At 33.7% G+C, this 22,539-nt stretch overlaps 1 protein-coding gene and 1 long non-coding RNA gene across 3 annotated transcripts; one reads left to right on the top strand and one right to left on the bottom strand.

The window, feature by feature from the left end:
- Window positions 1-8,773: 8,773 nt before the first annotated feature.
- Window positions 8,774-17,027, bottom strand: LOC123536644 (uncharacterized). 2 transcript variants are annotated; one of them, XR_006683380.2, is made up of 3 exons: window positions 15,837-17,027; window positions 15,539-15,646; window positions 8,774-9,582 (listed from the first exon to the last, which is right to left on the bottom strand). It is a non-coding gene; the product is annotated as an uncharacterized LOC123536644 (long non-coding RNA). The 2 variants fall into 2 exon arrangements; XR_006683379.2 differs by having other exon boundaries at window positions 15,539-17,027.
- LOC123536643 (ras-related and estrogen-regulated growth inhibitor-like) lies at window positions 10,066-20,868 on the top strand. Its single transcript, XM_045319972.2, has 5 exons — window positions 10,066-10,343; window positions 11,562-11,954; window positions 14,834-14,890; window positions 17,042-17,115; window positions 20,297-20,868. Exons 2-5 carry the CDS (start codon window positions 11,879-11,881, stop codon window positions 20,717-20,719), a joined length of 630 nt encoding a protein of 209 aa, XP_045175907.1. The 5' UTR covers window positions 10,066-10,343; window positions 11,562-11,878; the 3' UTR covers window positions 20,720-20,868.
- Window positions 20,869-22,539: the final 1,671 nt, after the last annotated feature.

Genomic DNA, 22,539 nt, shown 5'->3' with positions numbered 1-22,539 from the left:
TTAGTTACACCAGATGTAAAGGTACAAGTGGAGAGCAAACATTTCATTTTGTGGCTGAAAAGGTAACACTAAACGTTAACATTTTGTTTTGATCTTAACAATGAAATATGCTGTGTTAGTTTTGTATTTTGGCATTTACAAAGGTTATCCTCTAGAATACTTTCCTCATTTGCTATAGTACAAATAGTCGACTTTCTGTCTTCGTAGCCAACGCTTTCGAACTTCTAATGGTAACATCATGTCTATTGCAATTCCCTTATGTATAGCACAACTGAGTTTTGACTTTTGATCGGCAAGTACTTTATCATATCAGGAATTAATTTTCATAGTTTTATCTTAAATTTTTACTTAGTAGCCAAGCAAAATGGGTGTAGAGAATAGTCATATGTCACAAACTATAGACGCCCGATGTGTATAAGAAGCCACGTAAAAAAAAGATCTATTAGCTGATAAAAGAAACCACTTTCAGAATTGTGTTGCTGTACTTGATAAATGAACGATGCAATAACTGGATATGATTTTATTTTAGGATTTGATCTTTGACAACAATGTGTATCCTTAAGTACCGATGAAAATCCATGTTATCGTTTTGGCCAATTTCATTTAATATGACTGTACATTTCCCTGTTATTTAAAATTTCTCGTCTAATCTTATCTCAGTCCGACTTTTTGCTTTATTCAACGATACTGCAAACCTGTACATAGCTCTATTTGATATTGTCTTGAAATTTTAAACGAAATCATTTAATTGGATAATAATGGCATCCTATGATACAATATAGAGCAGTTTATACTAGACAGTTTTAATAACATGCAAACCATTCATTTTTTTACATTTTACAGATGTGCTTCATGTTTTCATCCTTTACAAGCATATATTTTTAAAATAATATTTAGCATCAGTAATTAAGATTTCTACGTATCAAAGTCAACTTTAGAAGTTTTCGTTTGTTGAGTACTAGATGTGGTACATGTTCTAGTCCTTTGGGATAATGCTAACCATTCATTGCGTTTGGTTGCTGATATAAGTGTCCAGGTATGTTTTGCGGGAAACAAAATTGGTAAAACTGAACAAACGCAGATATTTGCTAATAGTTAATTTGAAGAAAACCACTTATCTTTTACAACTGCCGACTTTGATTATACAAAAAATTTATACAAGTACATTGTTAAATTTAAATATGACTTGACATGAATATGTCAGATATGCCACGGCCTTACATCTTCAAGATCTTGAGAGTTTTTACTACATTCCTTTTCGATTTTCTTTCTATATTTCATTAGGAAAAAGTTAATGCATTTTAATGAGAATTAATAGTGATGAAGTTTCGCTGAAGTGATTTAATAAACAGGTGCAAGTTGGTCATATTTCGGTTAACTAGGCGGATATTAGTGGGTTGGATTGAACCGACAAAGAAGCCACATATCGACGTATGGTGTTTAAAATATGTTACCAAAGGTTAACGTTATTTCCACGTTAAAGTATAAGTTCGGCACCGTGACTCTATCTACCATTTTGAATTAGTTTTACTTTGTTTCCCGTCCAAAAAAATATCTGGAGATAAAACTTTAACAGAATTTAGGATAGAAGTAATGTTTTCTTCTTCGCTGAGTATTGTTAGAGCTTAATTCATATTTCTTCTATTAAAATGTACACTTTAGATAATTTGTTTAATTGCGTTTATTATGGTGACAAAAAAGGTCATAATGCGAAGTTTTATTCCTTTTGTCTAAAGAAATCGCGAAACCAAAATATTATGTTGTTTGTGCACTTGTGGTGCAACTTTTATGTGACAGTTAACGGCCAGATCTTACTAATTTAAAACAATAATTTATCTTCATTAAATATTTAGAATCCGATAAAGTTTAACTGTAAGTACATATAACCGCCATACATTGATAGCCTGATGGGCAATACAGATTATTTTCAATAATCTTGTATAATATGCAAATATTGTAAATGTTATTGCCACTGTTGAGACCAAGATTACTTGAATTTCTGAGACATGTATTATACGAACATAACGGTATTATCATTATGCTAAACGAGACAAATACCTTAATTTTCGTGCAGGCGTGCTTATTTGCACGACACATTTTTTTTATTAGAGACGAAAACAGTTTGCAAAATATCACAGAATGCAGCTAAATTTATCTATGGCCCATGCAATAAAAAAGCTACTTGTTTATCTGAAGGAATCTATTCATTCGATGTGCAATGCAAGCGTTGCCAAAAGAAATTCGCTTGGGTTATATTAAAATGTTTTCATGAATATTTGTAAGTACTACTAGTATATCATTTTTACAACAGATATTCTGATTTGCTGATGTGAAAGGTATGTCAAGCGTCGTTTCAACTACACGTGCCCGCTAAAATGAGTATATGCAACATGAAAGCACAAGGTGACCTTTCAGAGTAAATAAACAAATAAAAATTTTGTACCACTTTACGATTTCACATTCAGAATAATTTCTAAGATGGCTTGAGCTTTATTGTATAACTGTAAATATCGTACATTTTCGTTTTGTTTGTTACATTTCGCATACAAGCGCTCATGTCCGTGTCGTCTAAACTGTTCGTGGGTTTGTGAATCAAAAATGACGAAAACATTAGTTATTCTGCCTTTGCGGCCAGTGCAGACCAAGATCAGCCTGCACAACCGTGCAGTCTGGTCATGGTCTGCACTGTTCGCCATTCAGTCAGTATATTTTTGGTAAGGACCCATTTTAACAAGTTCATTATAGAAATTTAGCAGGGTAAGTGTTAAGAAATCGTGCCTCGTAAACGAAGGAACATAAATTATCAATTATTCTATATAATGTTTAGTACCCATTTGCCGAACAGTGCGTTTTAGGTGAAATATGCGCGATTGAAGGGTATAATATATTTTAATTACATGACCATGGTTCTCAAAGTATACATAAGACTTGGGTGCACAATTGTATTTTATATCTGGTCTGGTGCCAGTGGTACATACCACTATTACAATATAAGCGGTAAGTGCATATCTGTTAAACTGATGGACGGGTTCATTATTTGAGCCGTGTCATGAGTAAACCAACATAGTGGGTTTGCGACCAGCATGGATCCAGACCAGCCTGCGCATCCGCGCAGTCTGGTCAGGATCCATGCTTTTCGCTAACAGTTTCTCCAATTCCAATAGGCTTTAAAAGCGAACAGCATGGAGCCTGACCAGACTGCGCGGATGCGCAGGCTGGTCTGGATCCATGCTGGTCGCAAACCCACTATGTTGGTTTTTTCATGGCACGGCTCATTTCATCTTTAGTACACGCGGACATAATTCAAATTTTACAAAGTAGCAGCTATATGGACCAATATGATAAAGGAGAATTTCAAATTGAAATGATAACAGATAATTAATTACCTGATATATTAACATACAGATTACAGAACAGAACATGCACGCAATATCTTGACTACGATCCTAAAGTGTGGTAATTTATGAATAATTTGATCCAAAATTTTGCAAATGCTGAATATTATGTGTGCGTGTTATGTTCTATGCTTTTATAGATTTTATCAACTGTCTCAGCAGTCTTCAAGTACCGTGAGTTGTCCGTAAAATCGGACATGTTTTAAGATATAAAGATTTTATAACCAAATTGGGCAAATTACTTATATGCGTAAAAACACTTTATACCTAGTAAAAGGCTTCAATAAGAAACGTTGTCCGTTTAAGAGCCGCGCTAAATGTAAGTTTACTCCACAGTTACAAACATAAAGATATATGTTAAACCAGTGTTTTATAAACATGTACGTCTTGTACGTGGAAATTTTTGAGTTTCCAAATTTTTACCACTCAGATACGTCTCGAGATATACGATAAAATCATTAAGGTTTGCGTGTAAATAGTATGTTCTACTCTACCTCTTCAGGTCGAGAACAGTTAACTGGAATAAGAGAGAATATTGTTTCTTTAATAAATTACTTGATTAAAATGCCACAGAGAATAAAATATTGAAAGAGTCAAAGTTGTAAAATATCGGGCTGATGATGGCACAATTTCGTGCTGACGATACCGGACGTTATTTAGAAAATTGAGCCGCACAATGGGAAAAAGCAACATAGTGCATTTGCAACCAGCATGGATCCAGACCAGCCTGTGCATCCGCTTCCAAAGCCTATTGCAATTAGAGAAACTGTTTGCGAACAGCATGGATCTGACCAGATTGCGCTGATGCGCAGGCTGGTCTGGATCAATGCTGGTCGCAAATGCACTATGTTGGTTTTCCCATGGTGCGGCACATTAATGATTTTGTCAAGTAACATCTGTAACTCATTTGTTATAAAGATGAACGAGACGTGTTTGGTAAAGTAATCAGCATGTACAAAAAGCATACCTGTAAAATTTTTACATGAAAAGTTCCCCCGTCGTGTGCTGGTAAATTAATCTATCAGGTCGCTTCTATGTGTTTTTAAGTCGTTAGGTCTATTAATAGAAAAATGTGCCATTATTTTTACTGTTCTGCAAGCATATTCGTTAAGTCTATTAATAGAAAAATGTACTATTATTTTTATTGCTCTGCAAGCATATTCAGGAGATCTTTTATGTGTTTTGTCTTACCTTTAAACTGTGTTCATAGCAACACGTTGAATTCCTTTCGGGTGGTTAAATATGACAGCTATCATGTCGAATATTGACATGTTTTGGGGCCATTGTATGAATTTTATGAAAGCGGAATAAACAAATAAGATTGACTGAATCTGATTTGCATCTCGCAACAAAAACATTCGAATATCTTTATGTCCGCTGATACCTACTGAGTGCAACAAACGTTAAATCAGAGGTATCATGCAGGTATCGCTGGGCATGAAGGACACAAAGGTAATATTAAATTTCGTCGGCAAAGGCAAAACTTTTGAGTTATGGAAATTCCATTGAGTAATAAGACAAACATTTTTGTGTGCTAAATATCCGAATTCAATCAAATGCTAATATTTTTTTATTTGCTCCGTCAATCAAAAATTATGTTTTGCTGACATTTGGAATATATCACAAATCAAAGAGTGACATATTTCAATTCAAATGAAGAGAATGGTAAATATCAATCTTTTTTTTTTTGTTTGGAGAGAAACACTTAGCTCTAAAAACTTCCGACTTTGATTATACCCTGAAGAGCTACTTGATTAAGTTTAAATATGAATTGACATGCGCATCAGATATATCAAGGTCTTTCATCTTGAAGAGCTTGAGAGTTTTACTGCATTCAAGTTTATTGACTTCCCTCTTTCATTTGATAAGCAAAAAGTTAACGCTATTTAATAAGCGCCAATAAAGTTTATAAGTAGATAAAAACCAGTTATGTTTCCGTTAACAAGGGAGACAGACAAAACGAGTGATTTTTTAAACTTTATCCCACGTGATTACATGTATAGATTCCATTTTTTTCTGTATCGCTCGGCGCGAAGATTCAAACAATAGGGAGAACTATTTCTTGCCTACCTAGCGGGGAAGGACAAGGCTTCCCGGGTAGGAGGCCACCTTACTTTTTCCCTTCCGGATAGAAGACCACCTTAATTTTTCCCTAAGAAAAATACAAGCTTCAAGTTCGTATAGTGAACTTTTTATCTAAAATATCGTTGAATGTTACAATAAATTGTAGGCAAGAAAACTGATCTGATTTTCTGCCTGTATAAGACAATTGTTTCTCGATCATCGGGAAAAGTGGATAAAAACCTCACTAGCTCTTCCATGCAATCCCTCGGATTTGAAACAAAACCTGTAAAACATATTTAAACCTTACTCTGAGGTAAATAAAACTATATAAGAAATAGTGGTTTCTTAATTAAAGATTATTTTGCCATTTTAAATATATCTACGATTTTTACAAAAAGGTACCAAGTAATGCACGGATGATTCCAAAGGGAAAATCAGTATCATGCCATACGTTAATCTTGAAACATAAATTTCACACGTGAATCAGACACTTGGAATTTAAGAATATCAACGTTTGAATGATGCACCTAATCATTTGTTTATCAGATGTTTGGCTTTACATATAGTCTCACCCAAAATATTATATTCTTATTAATCTTACGTAATTTTATTTTCCACAAAAACACTCTTTTTCCAATCATAGTGGTGGGACTGTCTGCCAAATATTTATCAGTCTCGTTATTTCAATTATAGTATTTACCTTTTTTTTGTAATACGAGTTGTGATAAATGATGGTGTTAATTGATTAATCACTGATAAAAATGCATGTGGTTTTGTGTATCCGTCAGCGTTTTGCAGAAATTATTGTAAACAAACGCACCCGAGCATATGAATTGATTTATTACTATTTAACTAATGTCTCATCCATGTCATTGTAATTTTCAATATACAGCTTTAGACTACAATAAAACATTCACTAGACATTGTCGTAGGTTCGATCCCCGGTCGCGTCATACCAAAAAACGTGAAAAATGATACCAGCAGCTTCCTTGCTTAGCGCTCAGCATTAAAAGGGAAACTGGCTTCTCTTCTCTCATACCCTCGTGGCAATAGATTAAATCAGAAATGAGCTGTCGAGAGTGATTAATATAAGTTGTAGAACTTGCTTCGTAATCGACCTAAAATAAATAAGTATAAACTAAAACTAAATTTGACATTAACATTAAATCACATATAACCAGTATTCTGTAAGACTGGAATTCTAAAGTTACATATATCTATCCATGTTATAAAGAAAGAACTAAGACTTCAGTTGCTTTGTCTGAAAAGGGTTTCTACAAAATATATAGCCTTATCACCAGATGTGCATCAAGAGCTTCTAGTGACAACGCGGTCGACTGAGTACTAAAGGACATATATATGGTTTACCGAAAATCTCCTACATTGAAAAAAAGGACATACTTTTGTATACTGTAGGCCAGAGAAATGGAACATAGCCCAGAATGGTCATCTCACGATGTCTTGTACTTATGAATTTAGAACATAGTCGCTGATTAACCTACTTACATAGAAATTTTGCATAAAAGTTCTATTTCAAATTGAGCGTAATTTAGACAAAAATCAGGCTGATTTAAAATGCCAGAGACTTGTGATGTGCTTGAAAGTATTCAGTTAAGCAGTTTCTGTAAAACCTGCTTGTATTAATACTTTCACAAAAAAATTGTTAAGAGAATGTAGAGGGGCAGAATGTTTGACTAGATATAAGCTAAAGTCATGTAAGTTGTTCATGCGTGATACTCGCAAGCCTTCAGCCTGGTTGGTTTTGAGAAACTACTTACATGCAAAACTTCAACCAAATTATTCTATGTTAGAAAGCGGCAATATTTAGACAAAGATCTTTTAGAGTTAGGTACCTTGTCCTGTGAGGTTAGTTCATGACACCAAGGACTTGTGAAGTTTGAAAACATTTGGCCTAGTAGTTTCTAAGAAACCTGTTTACATGCAAAACCTAACTCAACATTCCTAAATTAAAAGGGTTATACTTTTAATGAAATATAAACTATGTACTTTGTCCTCTGGGGTCATTCCACGATGTCACAGGCATAGCTGGGCTTCAGCTTGACAATGCATTTGCAGTTACTCGCACAAAAATCAAAGAAATAATGAGTCTAGCTTTGCTCTGTTTCGCTGTTTTTGAATAAAAATCCATTCGTGATGCCAACCGTCGAGACGGACCAACACAAGTCCCATCATCGCTTTTGGTCACATCAATCAGAACGTACCAATAAGCGACTATGGAGGAAGATCATACTGTTCTTAACGAAAATCAAATGTATTCCAATCGAGTTAGACCTAGAGGCAAACAACTCAAAAAAACAACTTGCATTTCAAACGAAAATCAAATGTATTCCAATCGAGTTAGACCTAGAGGCAAACAACTCAAAAAAAAAAACAAGTTGAACTTGCATTTCAAACAAAATCAAATGTATTCCAATCGAGTTAGACCTAAAGGCAAACAACTCAAAAACAACTTGCATTTCAAACGAAAATCGAATGTATTCCAATCGAGTTAGACCTAGAGGCAAGCAACTCAGAAAAACAACTTGCATTTCCGTGTCCTTTACTAAATTTCGTCTTTTTGTTTCTAAGTGCATAACGCTTTCAAAGGAATTGTTTTTTAAGAGGAGTTACGGATTTCAATTAGCTGTGACTTGACTCTTCATTTACTAAAATGTATACTGGGCGTCACTGAAAAGTTACCATTTATATATACCTCTTTATTTTTTTATACAATACTGACGTCACTTTTTCACAGAATGTGCACGGTCTATCACTCATAGACCTTGTCTGATTATGTCTCCTTACCAGTTTCATGACTGTGAGGCGAGAACAGCCCATACGACGTGCATTTTCACGAAATTAAAGTCCGGCGTCAACAATACCAATGGCCTGATGATGTTGAGCGTCCCTTAAATGTGTCATTCTTAGCAAAGATATTCTGGTTTTGAACGTTTTTCTCTTAGTCTGTCCACTAACTTTCAAGTGAGATGAATGATTTGCGACAAAATTTGCGTATATGTCGAATTTTGTCGAAAAAGTCATTTTGAATGTGTAGCCCGTGACTCAAATAGAGTTCTTCGAATTTGACAAATCTTTGCACCAATGACTACTTAGTTGGGTTAGAAACATCGTCATGTTATGCTTTTAATACAGTTCGATGCGAGTTTTAAAATATAGGGGTCAATAGGGTGGTAACTTTTCAGTGACGCTGAGTATAATTTCAGCGAAAAGTAAATTATAACAGGTTGCAATAGGTATTAACACCGGTCAAAATATTTGAAATAAGCGGACAACAAGCTAAACGAGAAACGAAATACCGTTAAACAAACATCTTTAAGCTACATAAAGACAATATGTTACATACATAATGTTATGTTTACTTTAAAATGTCGAGTTAATTAATCAACCTATTATTTACAAGTTATAGGCTCTGCGTATTGAATAATTTTAGCTGATGGTTGTTCGTGCATGATTAATAGATATAGATATAAATTCACAAAACATTTCATTTAGTAGCCTATTATATGTTTTAAAATCATGACATTTTTAAAGACCCTTTTAAAAAGGTCATTTGAACCGGCGTATACGTACCAGGGAATATTGTGGACAAACAAATAACCCGAGAATTCTGTTATCAAATGTCATCATAACACTGATACGTCAAATATTCTAAAATTGTGACTAGTTGATGAGTCCATTTTTGTTTAATATTACTTTTAGCACTTATCTGTGAAAGTATTCTACTTTTATGTGTGTAAATACTTAGTCATCCGCCCCACACCACGACAATGTTTTTGGTCTAACAGTAAGTATTCGACTTCCCTAACATCGGTGTATTCCCGCAGTGGATCAATTATGTAAGGACCGCATTTAACAGGTGTTCATGACCGATCGATGAAGAAATAACATGATATTTTGTTTTGCAGCCCAGTGACATTCATAACAGCATGATACAAGATCCTGGCAACTGATACCCATTTGAGTAATACCGACATACCATTTGCACTAACTTTAATCATCATTTAAACCCCCAAGTGTTATCAACATGGATTTAAATATATGTCCGCGAAAAAGTTACTCCACTACCGTACATTCACACATAATCCATTGTTTATGGGAACATCTGAAAAAAAATTGAATAAACATAATATATGCTGATTTTTAAACATTTTACAAAATAGGTAGGTTTTACATGTACGACGGACAGAATCTCACGTATAAAAAGCCCCTTATATACCTTCGTCAAGGAGGATAAAATCCACATTTGTTTGAAAACTCATGCCGAACCGTTAGCCAGTATTGACAGGGATTATTTGTGAATAAGAAAAATACGTTGAAAAAAGAAAAGGTATTTTGTTTGCATTTTTAAAATGTTGAAGAGATGGAAAATGGCACTTATCCATTTTAGTCAGCCGCGATTTTTTCCTTTTTCAAAAGAAATTAAGATAATTTCAGTCGAAAACACGTGCTTATATTAAGATAATGATCATCGTAACTCAATAAACACTGCACGTGTCAGCAAATAAATCACTGTAGATATATAAATGAATATTATTAAAAAAATGAATACACTCACAGAAAACTACAAGTTTTCCTATAGCAGCGCAGTTTTCGGCGAGAGGTTTACACCTGTTCAATACTTTGATGAATGGGTTCATAACGCATTTACCTGCGATACACGTGGAAATTAAACGTCGCAACGGCTTAAAATCGACGATAAGACATTTTAAAACTTGATAAAATGCGAAGGTTTAAACGTTTTGATTGCAGGATATTCATGCAAGATTTTTGATACGTTTGTAATTTAATAGTGATTTATTCCACAAACTAACATAATATATGATTTATGGACTATTTGATGTTAGAGATTTATCATAACTGAAGGTAAATTCTTTTAATTAATTTTGCATTTTCTATTGTCATTTTGATTATCAAAAGCATTATCTAAAACAGATAATATATATGATTTTTTTCCTGTCAGAATCAAATCATTTAAATAAATTTCTCTGTCATCATCAGATCATCATTAAATCAAGTAACAGATTTATCTTATCTTCCCACCAGACTCTCCCGCCTTGATTTCTTTAGTGGGAAAAAAGATCTTTTAGAATATTTTTATTCACATTTGTAAATAACATGTTGGATGATATGAAAAATTGAGTTACGTCTGTATTTTTTTTATTTGTTTATACTTTCCAAGAAAGGGCCTTAGATTGAATTTTGAGTATGGGAAAGTTTCATCCGGTATAAAAGAGACTTTATCCTTCTAAGCTTCCATTTAAAAACGCGTTATAACATCAAAGCAGCATTTGCGGCTAGATAACATCAAGCCGGTACATGTTTCGTTTACGATAACATACAATAATGCATTTGTAACAAAAGATGAACAAGACATGTTTGGTAAAGTAATTTGCACGTTTTGCATGCATGAAAAAGTCATGAAAAAAATCATCCATTGTGTGCTGTTGAATTAATCAATAGGATAACACAGGCGCCTTTGTATGATTTTTTTTGTCAGTCGTCAAGATAAAACTACGTTGTTTTTGCTTTTGATTAATTAATGAGTATTTAGGATACTTTTGTTTCGAGGAAGACGAACACTTCCGTTTAATATAATTTTGAGGTTTTTAAGGGAATGTATTATAACATTTTTTTTGTGTACCTTTTGATAGAGCCCTCGGGGGCATGAAACATACCGTTACTAATCAATGAGTAATTAGAAAGTATTTGTCCTAAATGTTATAAAGTTACAAAAGCCATTATAAAATACTTTAGTATGGCTAAAATGGAATTAAATATCGAAAAAATAATTCACTTGTGACGATAAAAGGTTAACGAAAATGTAATGTAAGATATACTGTCCCATATCACTGCATTAAACAAATAGGCACTTTTGAATATCTGCTTAAAATCTCAATTTTCACCTATCGGTAAATTAATGTAAAAAGTGAATGACCGCGAATTGTGGTTATTGACATAAAAAATAACGTAACACTTTCATGTTTTTCTTACAGTTGTATTTTATATCTTATTTCCTAATTTCACGGATGAAATATGTTTATTTTTGTAACTGTGTTATTTTCTTTCTGTTCTGCTTTTCAGATTTCATATACTGTTAAACCCACCTGTTAAAACGTTTAAGAGGGCGAGCGAGGAAGTGTAGTGAAAAGGGAAATTTATACCTATATAATTGTGATTTAATGTAATTGGTGCATATGGGTGTGAATGCATTTACGATGTAGAAGTCTGAATAGCGGCTGTGAAAGAAATTCATTTTTTTTTCTGTCTGGAGTTTTATGATGTAGTTTTATTAAGATAAAAATAAACGGCTTTAAAAAGGATTTGGTTGGAATTAATATTGGACGAAGCAGGATTTACTTAATGTTTTCCCTAAGAGATAAGATGATTAAAGGATAGACATGTCTTCAAACTGCAAAGGAAAATCTGTGGAATCTAAAATTTGCATTCTTGGAGGCCCTGGTGTAGGTAAATCAGGTAAGTTATCTTACTTATTTGTGTTGAGAAATTGGTAAACAGTTAATGTTGAAATTAACAAAAGGAGTCGAAGTTCCCAAACGTTAAATAAAGATATATTTATTTATGAAACACAGTGACTGTTTAACCTCTACTTCTCCTTAACTACGAAGAACATGAAAAAGACTGTTTTTGTATTATAGTCATTATACATGTTTTTCTGTGAACAGTGGAAAAAATAAGAGTATCCATTGTATTTACATATAGAAATTGACACTAAAATTCAGGAGACCAAACCTTAATGCTTCTTACCTATGACTGGGATTAATGTAACATGAACTGAAACAGTTTGACAGCTGACAAAATTATGTAAACACAATCATTAAGATCCATGTACTACTGCATTAAAGAGAGAGAAAAAAAGTTCGTCCTTGGTCTTTTAAAAAATAAGTGGTTCATACAGCTTTGGGTTTTGATACATTTATGTTCTCATCATTATTCAAATATATGTATTGTAAATAGACTACCCGAGTGAGCAAATTTACATATTTATCTATTTCTTTTCAAACAGGCTCAAAGGGTAGATTTTTATGTGTTGAGTGTTCGACTTCGTTTATACGCGTGAGTCGTTGAATTGCTCCGATAATCAAATATTGAAACTCCCATGCTTTTATACGAAAAAAACTGACCGTTATAAATTCCGTTGAAGTGTATTACAAATATCAATTAATTTTATTTGAAGCGAATAGTAGCTGTTAAGTGCCGCTGACTTTAATTATACCCCTAGAGGTAGTGGTTTAGAATTTTAAATGAATTGACATGCATGCCAGATATGTCACGTTCTTTCATCTTCAAGATTTTGAGATAACTTCGCTGAATTTCTCTTTATCGTGTTTCCTGTGTATTTGATAATGAAAAGGTTAATGCATTTTAATGAGCGTCAAGGGTAATAAAACACCACAGAGCATTTTAATAAGTAGATAGGAGTTGGTTATATTTCGGTTAAGCGGGTTTGTTAATTTGAACCTTAGGATGTACTTTACAATGCGGTTGAATTACTGTTGGGTTTAATAATTCCGGAATACAAACTGTTAGCATATAAAGAGGCACTTTATGGACAGCTGTTTTGTTTTTAGCACTGAATACAGAGCAGGTTAGGTAATATCCATAGGAATACAAGAAATGCACACACCCGTAAATCGTTACAGTTATACCGAAGGGCTAAGGGCAATATCCCACAGACTTAGTAAAACAAACTATGTCTATGTGGATATAAAGAACGTAAAGTTTTAAAATGGCAGTCTCTCATAACTCTTTCTCAATGATTCTGTTCATAATATTTAGCTAAATAGTCATGTCTTTAACATGCTATTTTACATTCTTATTTTCTGTATCTGCTGTCTGTCTGACTGTCCCTATGTCTGTCTGATGTATACTGCATTTATGCATTCGATCACATCACGTATCTACGATACTTGTTTGTTTCAGTGTAAGAGCGAAATATCTTTCGCCGAGTGAAAATCAGATACAATACTTTCAGGCGAAGTGTAGCTACGCCACTCTTGAAAATATAAGATATATTGTGCACAAATGAAAGATGTTTATTACCTTTAATACATACGGTGCCCCTAAAGTGACATGTTACACACATTTTTTCCAATTAGGTAATGTGAGACTTTTTTTTATTTCGTTTAAACGAAATAAGTTATTTCGTTTAAACGAAATATTCATTTCGTTTAAACGAAATATTCATTTCGTTTAAACGAAATCATTTCATTTAAACGAAATCATTTCGTTTAAATGAAATAACTTATTTCGTTTAAACGAAATGATTTCGTTTAAACGAAATAATCATTTCGTTTAAACGAAATAACTTATTTCGTTTAAACGATATAACTTATTTCGTTTAAACGAAATGATTTCGTTTAAACGAAATAACTATTTCGTTTAAAAACGAAATGATTTCGTTTAAACGAAATAACTTATTTCGTTTAAACGAAATAACATATTTCGTTTAAACGAAATCATTTCGTTCGTTTAAACGAAATAACGTTATTCGTTTATACGAATAACTTATTGTTTAAACGAAATGATTTCTTCTATTAAACGAAATAACTTAATTTTGTTTAACGAAAGAAGTTATTTCGTTTAAACGAATCATTTCGTTTAAACGAAATAACTATTTCGTTTAAACGAAATAACTATTTCGTTTAAATGAAATGATTCCGTTTAAACGAAATAACTTATTTCGTTTAAACGAAAATGATTTCGTTATAACGAAAATACGAAATTAACATTTCGTTTAAACGAAAAAAAAAGTCTCACATTACTAATTGGAAAAACAAATGTGTAACATGTCACTTTAGGGGCACCGTAAATACATGTTAAACAAATACATTTTCATTTTATTCCGTGTTTAAGTAAATGCGAACCATTTTGTTTGTTTGTTTGTTTTTGGGTTTAACGCCCTTTTTCAACAGTATTTCATTCATGTAACGGCGTGCAGTTAACCTAACCAGTTTCCTGGATTCTGTACCAGTACAAGCCTGTTCTCCGCAAGTAACTGCCAACTTCCCCACATAAATCAGAGGTGGAGGACTAATGATTTAAGACACAATGTCGTTTAACAAATAGTCACGGAGAAGATACGCCCCGCCCGAGGATCGAACTCACGACCCCGAGATCCGTAGACCAACGCTCTACCTACTGAGCTAACCGGGCGGAAAACCATTTTGTAGTTTCTGTTTCTTAACTGTGAACATACTAGACCTATTTCACTCTGTTCTCCAATAATTCACTGTAAACATGGAAAATACTGCTACATTCTTAGAACACCAGCTCTGAGTATATGTGCAGTATGTTTTAAATTGTACTAAAAGTATTTCGTACTTCTTTTTCAGCTTTAGTTGTAAGGTTCCTCACGAGACGCTTCATTTGGGAGTACGATCCAACATTAGGTAGGGTTAAGTAACTATTTATTTCATATAATACATCTGTTGTAACTTGTGAATTTAGTTAATCAGTTCTTTTCTTAGAAAAAAATTGGTGATTATGTTAAGGTTCCATGCCTGTGTTGTTGGCTTTAATGGGAAATCGTTTATATGTGCACAGGCGTTTCTAATCTACGTTTGTGATCTGTACATGTATATGGCGGTTTTGTTTCTGCCACGTTGTGCTGTTGGTGCCCCCGCAAACACAAGGGCACGACAAAAATGGTTTATCGTGCTGTCGTATTGTTGTTTTGGCGAGGGCGACAGCACCACATGGCAAAAATGGGTCACCATAGATTTTAACACATATACACTATAGATATAACTATAGGAAAATATTCCCAAAACAAACGGTTATTTCTCTATGTTGTGAAGGAAATCCTCCAACAGATGCATTAAGTGCGTTTACCAGCTGATTCCTCAATTTTAATTGTTTACAGCTAAAAATATAACTGATAAGTAGCCTGACAGACGCCATTAATATCTTCTCTTTTAAGAAATAATCAAAATTCGAAGTTGATCAAAAATTCTATACTGAATAAAATCTTCTGTGCTTATTTGAATACACCTGTTTACACATTTAATCGTTTGAAAGAGATAAAGCATTTCTTTTACCAAATGTTGTAATACTTTTCAAGAGTGTCTTCTTTCTAGAGGAGAAATCACGAGTAACATGCTGTTTCATCCTTTCTTCAAATCATTCAGGTTCTAGTTGACATAGTCCTACCAAAATTAATCGTTAAAATTGAAATAAAAGCAGTACAAAAATGTCTGATTATACACAGCCCGTCCAGTCGTATGAAAAGTTTATGATTTCTTTTCTATCAGTGGAAGTTTGATTTTTTATTTAAAATATAAAAGAAAACAAAGATCCTTGTTATTGAAATAATGCAATATGTCAAGATATAATTACCTTTTTCCTTCCTCCCGGATGTTGCCGATGAAAAAGCCATTGTAATGTTGTCTGCTCTTTGTTTTCATTTATAAAATAAATGATAGACATGCTTCTCTAAAACATCCTGAAATTGATACGAAACAGATCGAAACTGTCTAAGCTGCTCATGCTGAAGTAAATGCAGGAATGTGAGTGGCTCTTCAATTCATTTTGGATACTTGACCCACGTGTTATATAGCACGTCTTAATAATGCAAGAGGAAAATGTGATTTTCTGTCTTAAATGAAATGATCTTGTCTCTGAATGCTTTAAAACAAGAAAATATACATGACCAACATTTATACTTTCGATCCTCGCGTATGGCTTTTTTTTTAAGAATATGGAAGTAAAGATCACGTTTAATTGTCCTTATTATATGAGAAGAATTACTAAATATTATTCATAGAATTCATTTGCCATCTGGTACTTATGCATAGCTGCAGATTTTATGAAATCGTTACGTTCAGAGAACACTACAGCTTGCCATTACTTCAGTTCGATTCTCTTCAGCTTCGTTGCGTTTTCTCGGAGACTTATTGTCTTGTTCGATACTCTCAAACTACAAGTCTTCTTTTTGATTTGATCTCCCTTCTTTCATTCAGTGTTTTTTTAAATCGACAATCTATATCGTTCACTTTGGGTATTGCCAGTCTTTCTTTACCGATATCAAAGAATAGCCTGAATAATATAACGTGATACCCCTCCTGTGACAGAAACCTGAGACGGAACTGTCTTTCAACACAGGCAGTGAAAAGGGGAGCCACGAAATTATCCAGATTTCAATATGAAACATTATTATTAATGTTTAAGGCAATTGTAAAGAAATAAAGTATTATAGGACACCATGTACAACAGGAAAACATTTCTTTTTGTATCATATTTAGATATCCGGTTTTTCAAACAAAAAGCGCGACCTCATGATTAAAAGCAAACATTAAAATATCTGCTCCGTATTTATGATGTTAGACGGTATTTCATTTATTGAAATGACTATTTAATTTTTTTATTGCAACAATTTTGATGTTTTAGTTTATATGATTAGCATACTCATTGCTTGTGTTCGCCAGTCGAATCACCAAACCTTTGTTCGAATTAAAACGCTCCCAAAATATATACATACATTTCCTAGGATACTTTCCTTCTTTAAAGTAATGTTACAAAAAGTACATCTTGCTCTTTTTCAGAATGCACGTACAAACATCATACAACAATAGATGACGAACCTGTTGCCATGGAAATACTTGATACTGCTGGACAGGTGAATTTTTACGCATATTCTACATTTAATTTTTAGTCATATAATGCATTATATGTCTGCTAATGTTAACCCTTTGCCTGCTGATGGCAGTAATTCTGCCTTTGCGACCAGTGCAGACCAAGATCAGCCTGCACATCCGTGCAGTCTGATCATGGTCTGCACTGTTCGCTATTCAGTCAGTAAATTTTCAGTAAACACCCCTTCGAATAATAAATGGTATTGCCCAAATTGAATGATGGACCAGTCCATTATAGAAATTTAGCAGGCTAAGGGTTAAGGCAATCATATGGTTCATACTAAAGCGCCCTGCTTTGGCAAAAAGGTCCAAACAAGAATATGCCTTTGGTTAATGGTACTTATATGTTATAAATACTGTTGATGTGCCTGCATGTTCAAGTGTATGTAAATAGGAGTTTTCAAATCTGTAAAAAAATCCTTTGGAAGCAAAGAATGCAACCAAACAGAATAATAGCAAACTCGGTTTGATTAAGTCTGTTCATGAGAGGTGTATGCAACACCTCTCACGCCCCTAGCACCGGCTTAAGCGGAACTCTATTACACGTTTATTGAATGGACCCCATTATCCCAAAGGATCAGAACATATAACAACACTGAATCTAAGTTCGGGGAGACATTTTACAGCTACCACACAGCACTTAAAGATCGTTGTGGTGATAGTTAATAAAAATCTGTAAAGTCAATTTTACATTGATACCTAGGCCAAATATTTCGATTAAACCTAATATTGTTCGGAAGCCTTTGGCAGATAATATACTTGAAACCAAGTAAAAAATGAAATTTGTGAAGTAACAGAACTGAAACAGCATGGGATATACATGTAGTCGTATTCACTGTCATTAAAACATATTCCCCAACATTGTTTATACATAAAATGGTAATACATTTTTTTCCTGGAGAAAACTAAAGTACTACATTGCCGTCTTTAGCTACTCGTATAGGTAATAAACAGATTTTTTATACTGTGTATAACGTTCATTATCTGTAACGAAAATCATTTGAAAAAGTTTATTGAAGCTAAACCAAGCTTAATATCATCATACTCTGTTTGACTGAGTCTGTTGATGAGAGATAATAAAATGTGAAACGCCCCTCACGCATCATAGCACTGTACTGTAAGAACCATTGAATGAACCGCCAGATCCCATAAACAGCTGTTCCTGGTAGAGACTTCAGATATTATTCTTGACAGTATCGCTGTTTAAAATAAAGTTGTCTATTAAGACTAAGCTGCCACACATTTAAACCATTTCTTAAATATAGTTGAACACTTTTTTCAATCACGGTAATTTTTTCTACAGTATATAAATGTATTAAGCTCAGGGTATTTAAGTGTTCATGCATCTGTATTAATTTCCTTGGTTTTGTCCCTTAATGCTTCATATCACTTGATCTCTACGTTCTTCATCTTCTTCTTCTTGGCGTCCTGTTCAAAGGAGATAACTCCCAAGGCTAGTCAAATTTTGTCTAATATGTCCATTTTCTTCTTAAAACATAGATTATCGGAGCTAAGAAAGATCGGTCAGAGTATACAAGAGAAATGAGTGAAAGAAAAATAAATCTAGACGTTAGCCACACTGACTGTAGCAAAGCGTCGTAGTATTTGCCTGTTGAGGGAAATAGTTGGTTCAATTGACAGTTACCTGTCAGAACCACTAAGTACTCATGGTTTATTTATGCCTAGAGATACTCTATAATGACCATTCACCTGTTGATACGACCTAAAACACCAGTATGTGGCAAAACTGATACATTCTGAAAGACATGTTAAGTGCTCATATTGGCTCGTTTGCCAAGAACATCAGTTCTGATTTAGCATTCACCGTGTATATAAACATATTGTAAATACATTATAGACGGTCAAGGGTATTCCATTGTAATCAACAAATACTGATATGTCTATCCTAATTATCTTTGGGGAGTTATGGGAAGGAAATCATTAAAGTGTTTATGAGATAATTACATCTGTTTGTACTGGAAATCATCATGTTTTGTATTTTGATTGGTATTTTATGTAAGAGATGCTTGTTTAGGTTATAGACATTAAGTTACATGATTTGCTTCACATTTTCTACGATCTACTGTTTTTTTTTCCTTACCAATTTAAAATAATCAAGTTATACAGCTTAGGGTTATACCCTGCATACACAGTTGTACATTTAAAGTTTCTTAACAAACAGGGTAATGCAGTTTATTTGCACAAACAAATATAAACTCTTTACTGCAGATAATTGAATAATAACTATTCATTTTAAGGCACATCAGCAGGATATTTAAACAGGATGCAAAAGTTATTGTGCAAACATCCTTGTTTATAACCATGCCCTTGTTAAAAATAAAAACTGCCACCTGAATTTTAAAATCATTTTCGAGGTTATAAAGAAAGCGATTATTCATATACATATACCTGTAAAACATTCAAAATTTGCAGTGGTTTAACAACATGTATATACGTCATCTTTCTGATATGTAGATGGATCTTCTATTGAAGCAACATTGTTCCTTTAGTATTTTCTAAGTCTTGGTATACTGTACTCTCCTTGAAATGCTTTCATTTCCGTTATATTATCTGGAAGAAGAAACATGATATGTATGTTAAAATGCCTTATCATAACGTACATTGGATGATCTGGAAAAACACTTAAAATATACTCGTACGGGTGAATTCAAGTACAGCATACAAATCTTAAATTGGATAGGTAAAGTGTTTGAGCTTTAGTGATGTACACTTTTGACAGAATATTCACAAATGTATTTTAGGTTCTGGATAAACATTTTGATATATTTTATGTAGAGAATCTTACACGGGTGACTTTTCATACCGAATTTATTCAACGAGTAAAATAGTAATTTTGTTTACCGAGTATGATATATTCAATATGAAAAGACCAGATCAAAGTTCTTTATAGTATTTTTGGCCGAAACATCGTACTTTCTTCTTCCTTTACCTATTACATACAAAAACAGATCGACCAACGTCTTACGATATATTACAAACAAAATCAAGGTCAAAATAGTTTTACACTACAGTAGTGTAATACTACATGCCCTTGCGATATTTGAAACGTGTGGTTACTATTTTTATTGTTGCTTGAATATCCTCTTCTTTGTTGTTGTGTTATTGTTTTGCTGCTATAGTAAATTACTTTATCTCTCATTGCAGGAATGGACGATGCACAGGGATGGTCACGTGAGATGGGCAGACGGCTTTGTGCTCGTGTATGCCGTCAACGACAGACAGAGTTTCGAGGAAGCCTGTAACTTAAAACAATGCATAGACGATATCAAGAAAACAAACGTACAGTGTGTACTTGTTGGCAATAAAATAGACTTACTTCACGAAGTAAATGTACCCTCTAGCGAGGGAGAGCGTGTGGCATCCGACTGGGCATGCGCGTTTTTCGAAACTTCCGCTTCCGATGGAGGCGATGAAATTTACGAGTTATTCCATGAACTACATAGAGAAATAAGAAGACGTAAATTGTTGGAAAGTAAACCAAGGAGACGAAGTTCTGCTCATCAGATGCGACAGGTGCTAACGAAGATGTTTAAAACACAAACTAATAAATTGAGCAGTCCCACGTGAAAAATATATGGTTTACACCAAGACTAAGAGTGATAGTGCTTCTTGTGATATTTTATGTATACAAACATTCGCTTTAAATAATTAAAATTAATTTTCATTCATTCTATTATATATTGATTGCTTTGTTTCAAATAAATTACTTCAACAGACCATTTTTCCCTCAATATTGGCTTTGAAATGGCGCGGCAAATCTACACTCACATTTTACGTTGTCGAAAGAAAGTCATTCAACGAACGTCTATCTGGCAGATATTTGTTACAAGTTTATCTAAACAATATTTCGTACTGTACATTGCACTTAAACATTACAAAAACAAAGGGAAACTTATCGGAAAATATCAGTTGTAAATCGATTATTATCTTAGGCGATGTTTGATAGCCAGCAGGTGTTTAACACCTACAATTCACCTGGAAATATACTTCCAACGTGCACGTATGTTAATGCATAGAACAGGAAAAACAAAGCAAGCTTTCTAGTCAAAAGTTTTTAAAAACATTTGTCAAATTTAAACTAAATTTCTAAGCGAGACTTTTATATGTTTTTCTTTAGTTACCTTTTTCAAAATTACTGCATCTTTGTTCAAATACCACAAATCTTAAAACACAACCGAAACATGTACTTTTGATGAAAACACAATAGTCTCACAAAAATGATATTTGTTGTTGTCTAAACAAATTTAATATACCACATCAGGAGGTAGAAGACAGCCACTCCGAACAGCGCACGACGATTGTATTGGTGTAAAAACGATAAAGTGAAACAATTCGACAACAACGTCAAAACAAACAAACAAACAAACAATGGAAGGCAGTGAGGCACCGGAGAAAAAAAAACACTGGATTTTGTGCGCTTCAAATTTCACTCTTAACTTGCACAATGTTCCAAAGTCACCTGTTAGCATGTATAAAGGTTATTTCCACCAGGTCAAATTGATTCTCTAGCACGCATTGAATGCCCCGTATTGCACACTCAATACGTATGTACATCCAATAGGGGCTATGTGATGTAGGCGCCGGTCATATCCTAACATATGTAATATTATTCTATACCAATTTTTTTCTCAGCCAGTCGGCAATTTGCATATGTACCACAGGACAGTCCATTATATTTCCGTATTGGATAAAATCTATTTCGGGGCCTCCGTGAACAAATGTTTAAGACCTACGACTTCAAATCACTTGTCCCCCAAATCTGTTGGATTGAAACCTCGCTTAGGATGCGTAATTCTTCACGCGAGGAAGCCATCTAGCTGACTACTCGTACTCGTGCGAAATAATGATTGAATCGCCTAATGTTTGAAAGGGTATTCGTCCAAATATACCATAAGTACGAAGGCAAGATATCATAATTAATGCGTTATGAAAGCAGTGGTCTAGTGGTTACTGTGTCAGCCGAAAAACTCGGAGGTCTAGGTTTTGAGTGCCTGTAGGTTCACAACTATTTTTCTCTTGTGACGCTAGTATTGTTTTTTTTTTTCAAAAGAAATTAGTAGAAACTAAAGCACAAGGCGATAACATGCTGTAAAACGACTTCTGTTGGATAAACTGGCATACTTTTGGTATCAAGATAGACACACACATACTTTCTGGTTATTTAATGAGGATTTTTTAAGTCAAAGGGTTACTGTTCCTTTTCAAATGTTAACGTTAAATATTTGAAACTATCGTTTTAACTTTTATCTTGCATTCATTGAAAAAATAAACTGAAATATCACAAATTAACACTAGGGTATCATCATATATAGTGGCACAGAAGGAAATTGGCAGACTGACTTAATGGCTAAACTATCGGGTATGTTTACTTTTTAGTTTAGTAGGAC

Source organism: Mercenaria mercenaria, chromosome 17 (assembly GCF_021730395.1).
Source record: "Mercenaria mercenaria strain notata chromosome 17, MADL_Memer_1, whole genome shotgun sequence".
Taxonomy (NCBI): Eukaryota; Metazoa; Mollusca; class Bivalvia; order Venerida; family Veneridae; genus Mercenaria; species Mercenaria mercenaria.
Note: the sequence above shows the minus strand (reverse complement) of the source record. Positions and strands in the feature narration are given on the sequence as shown.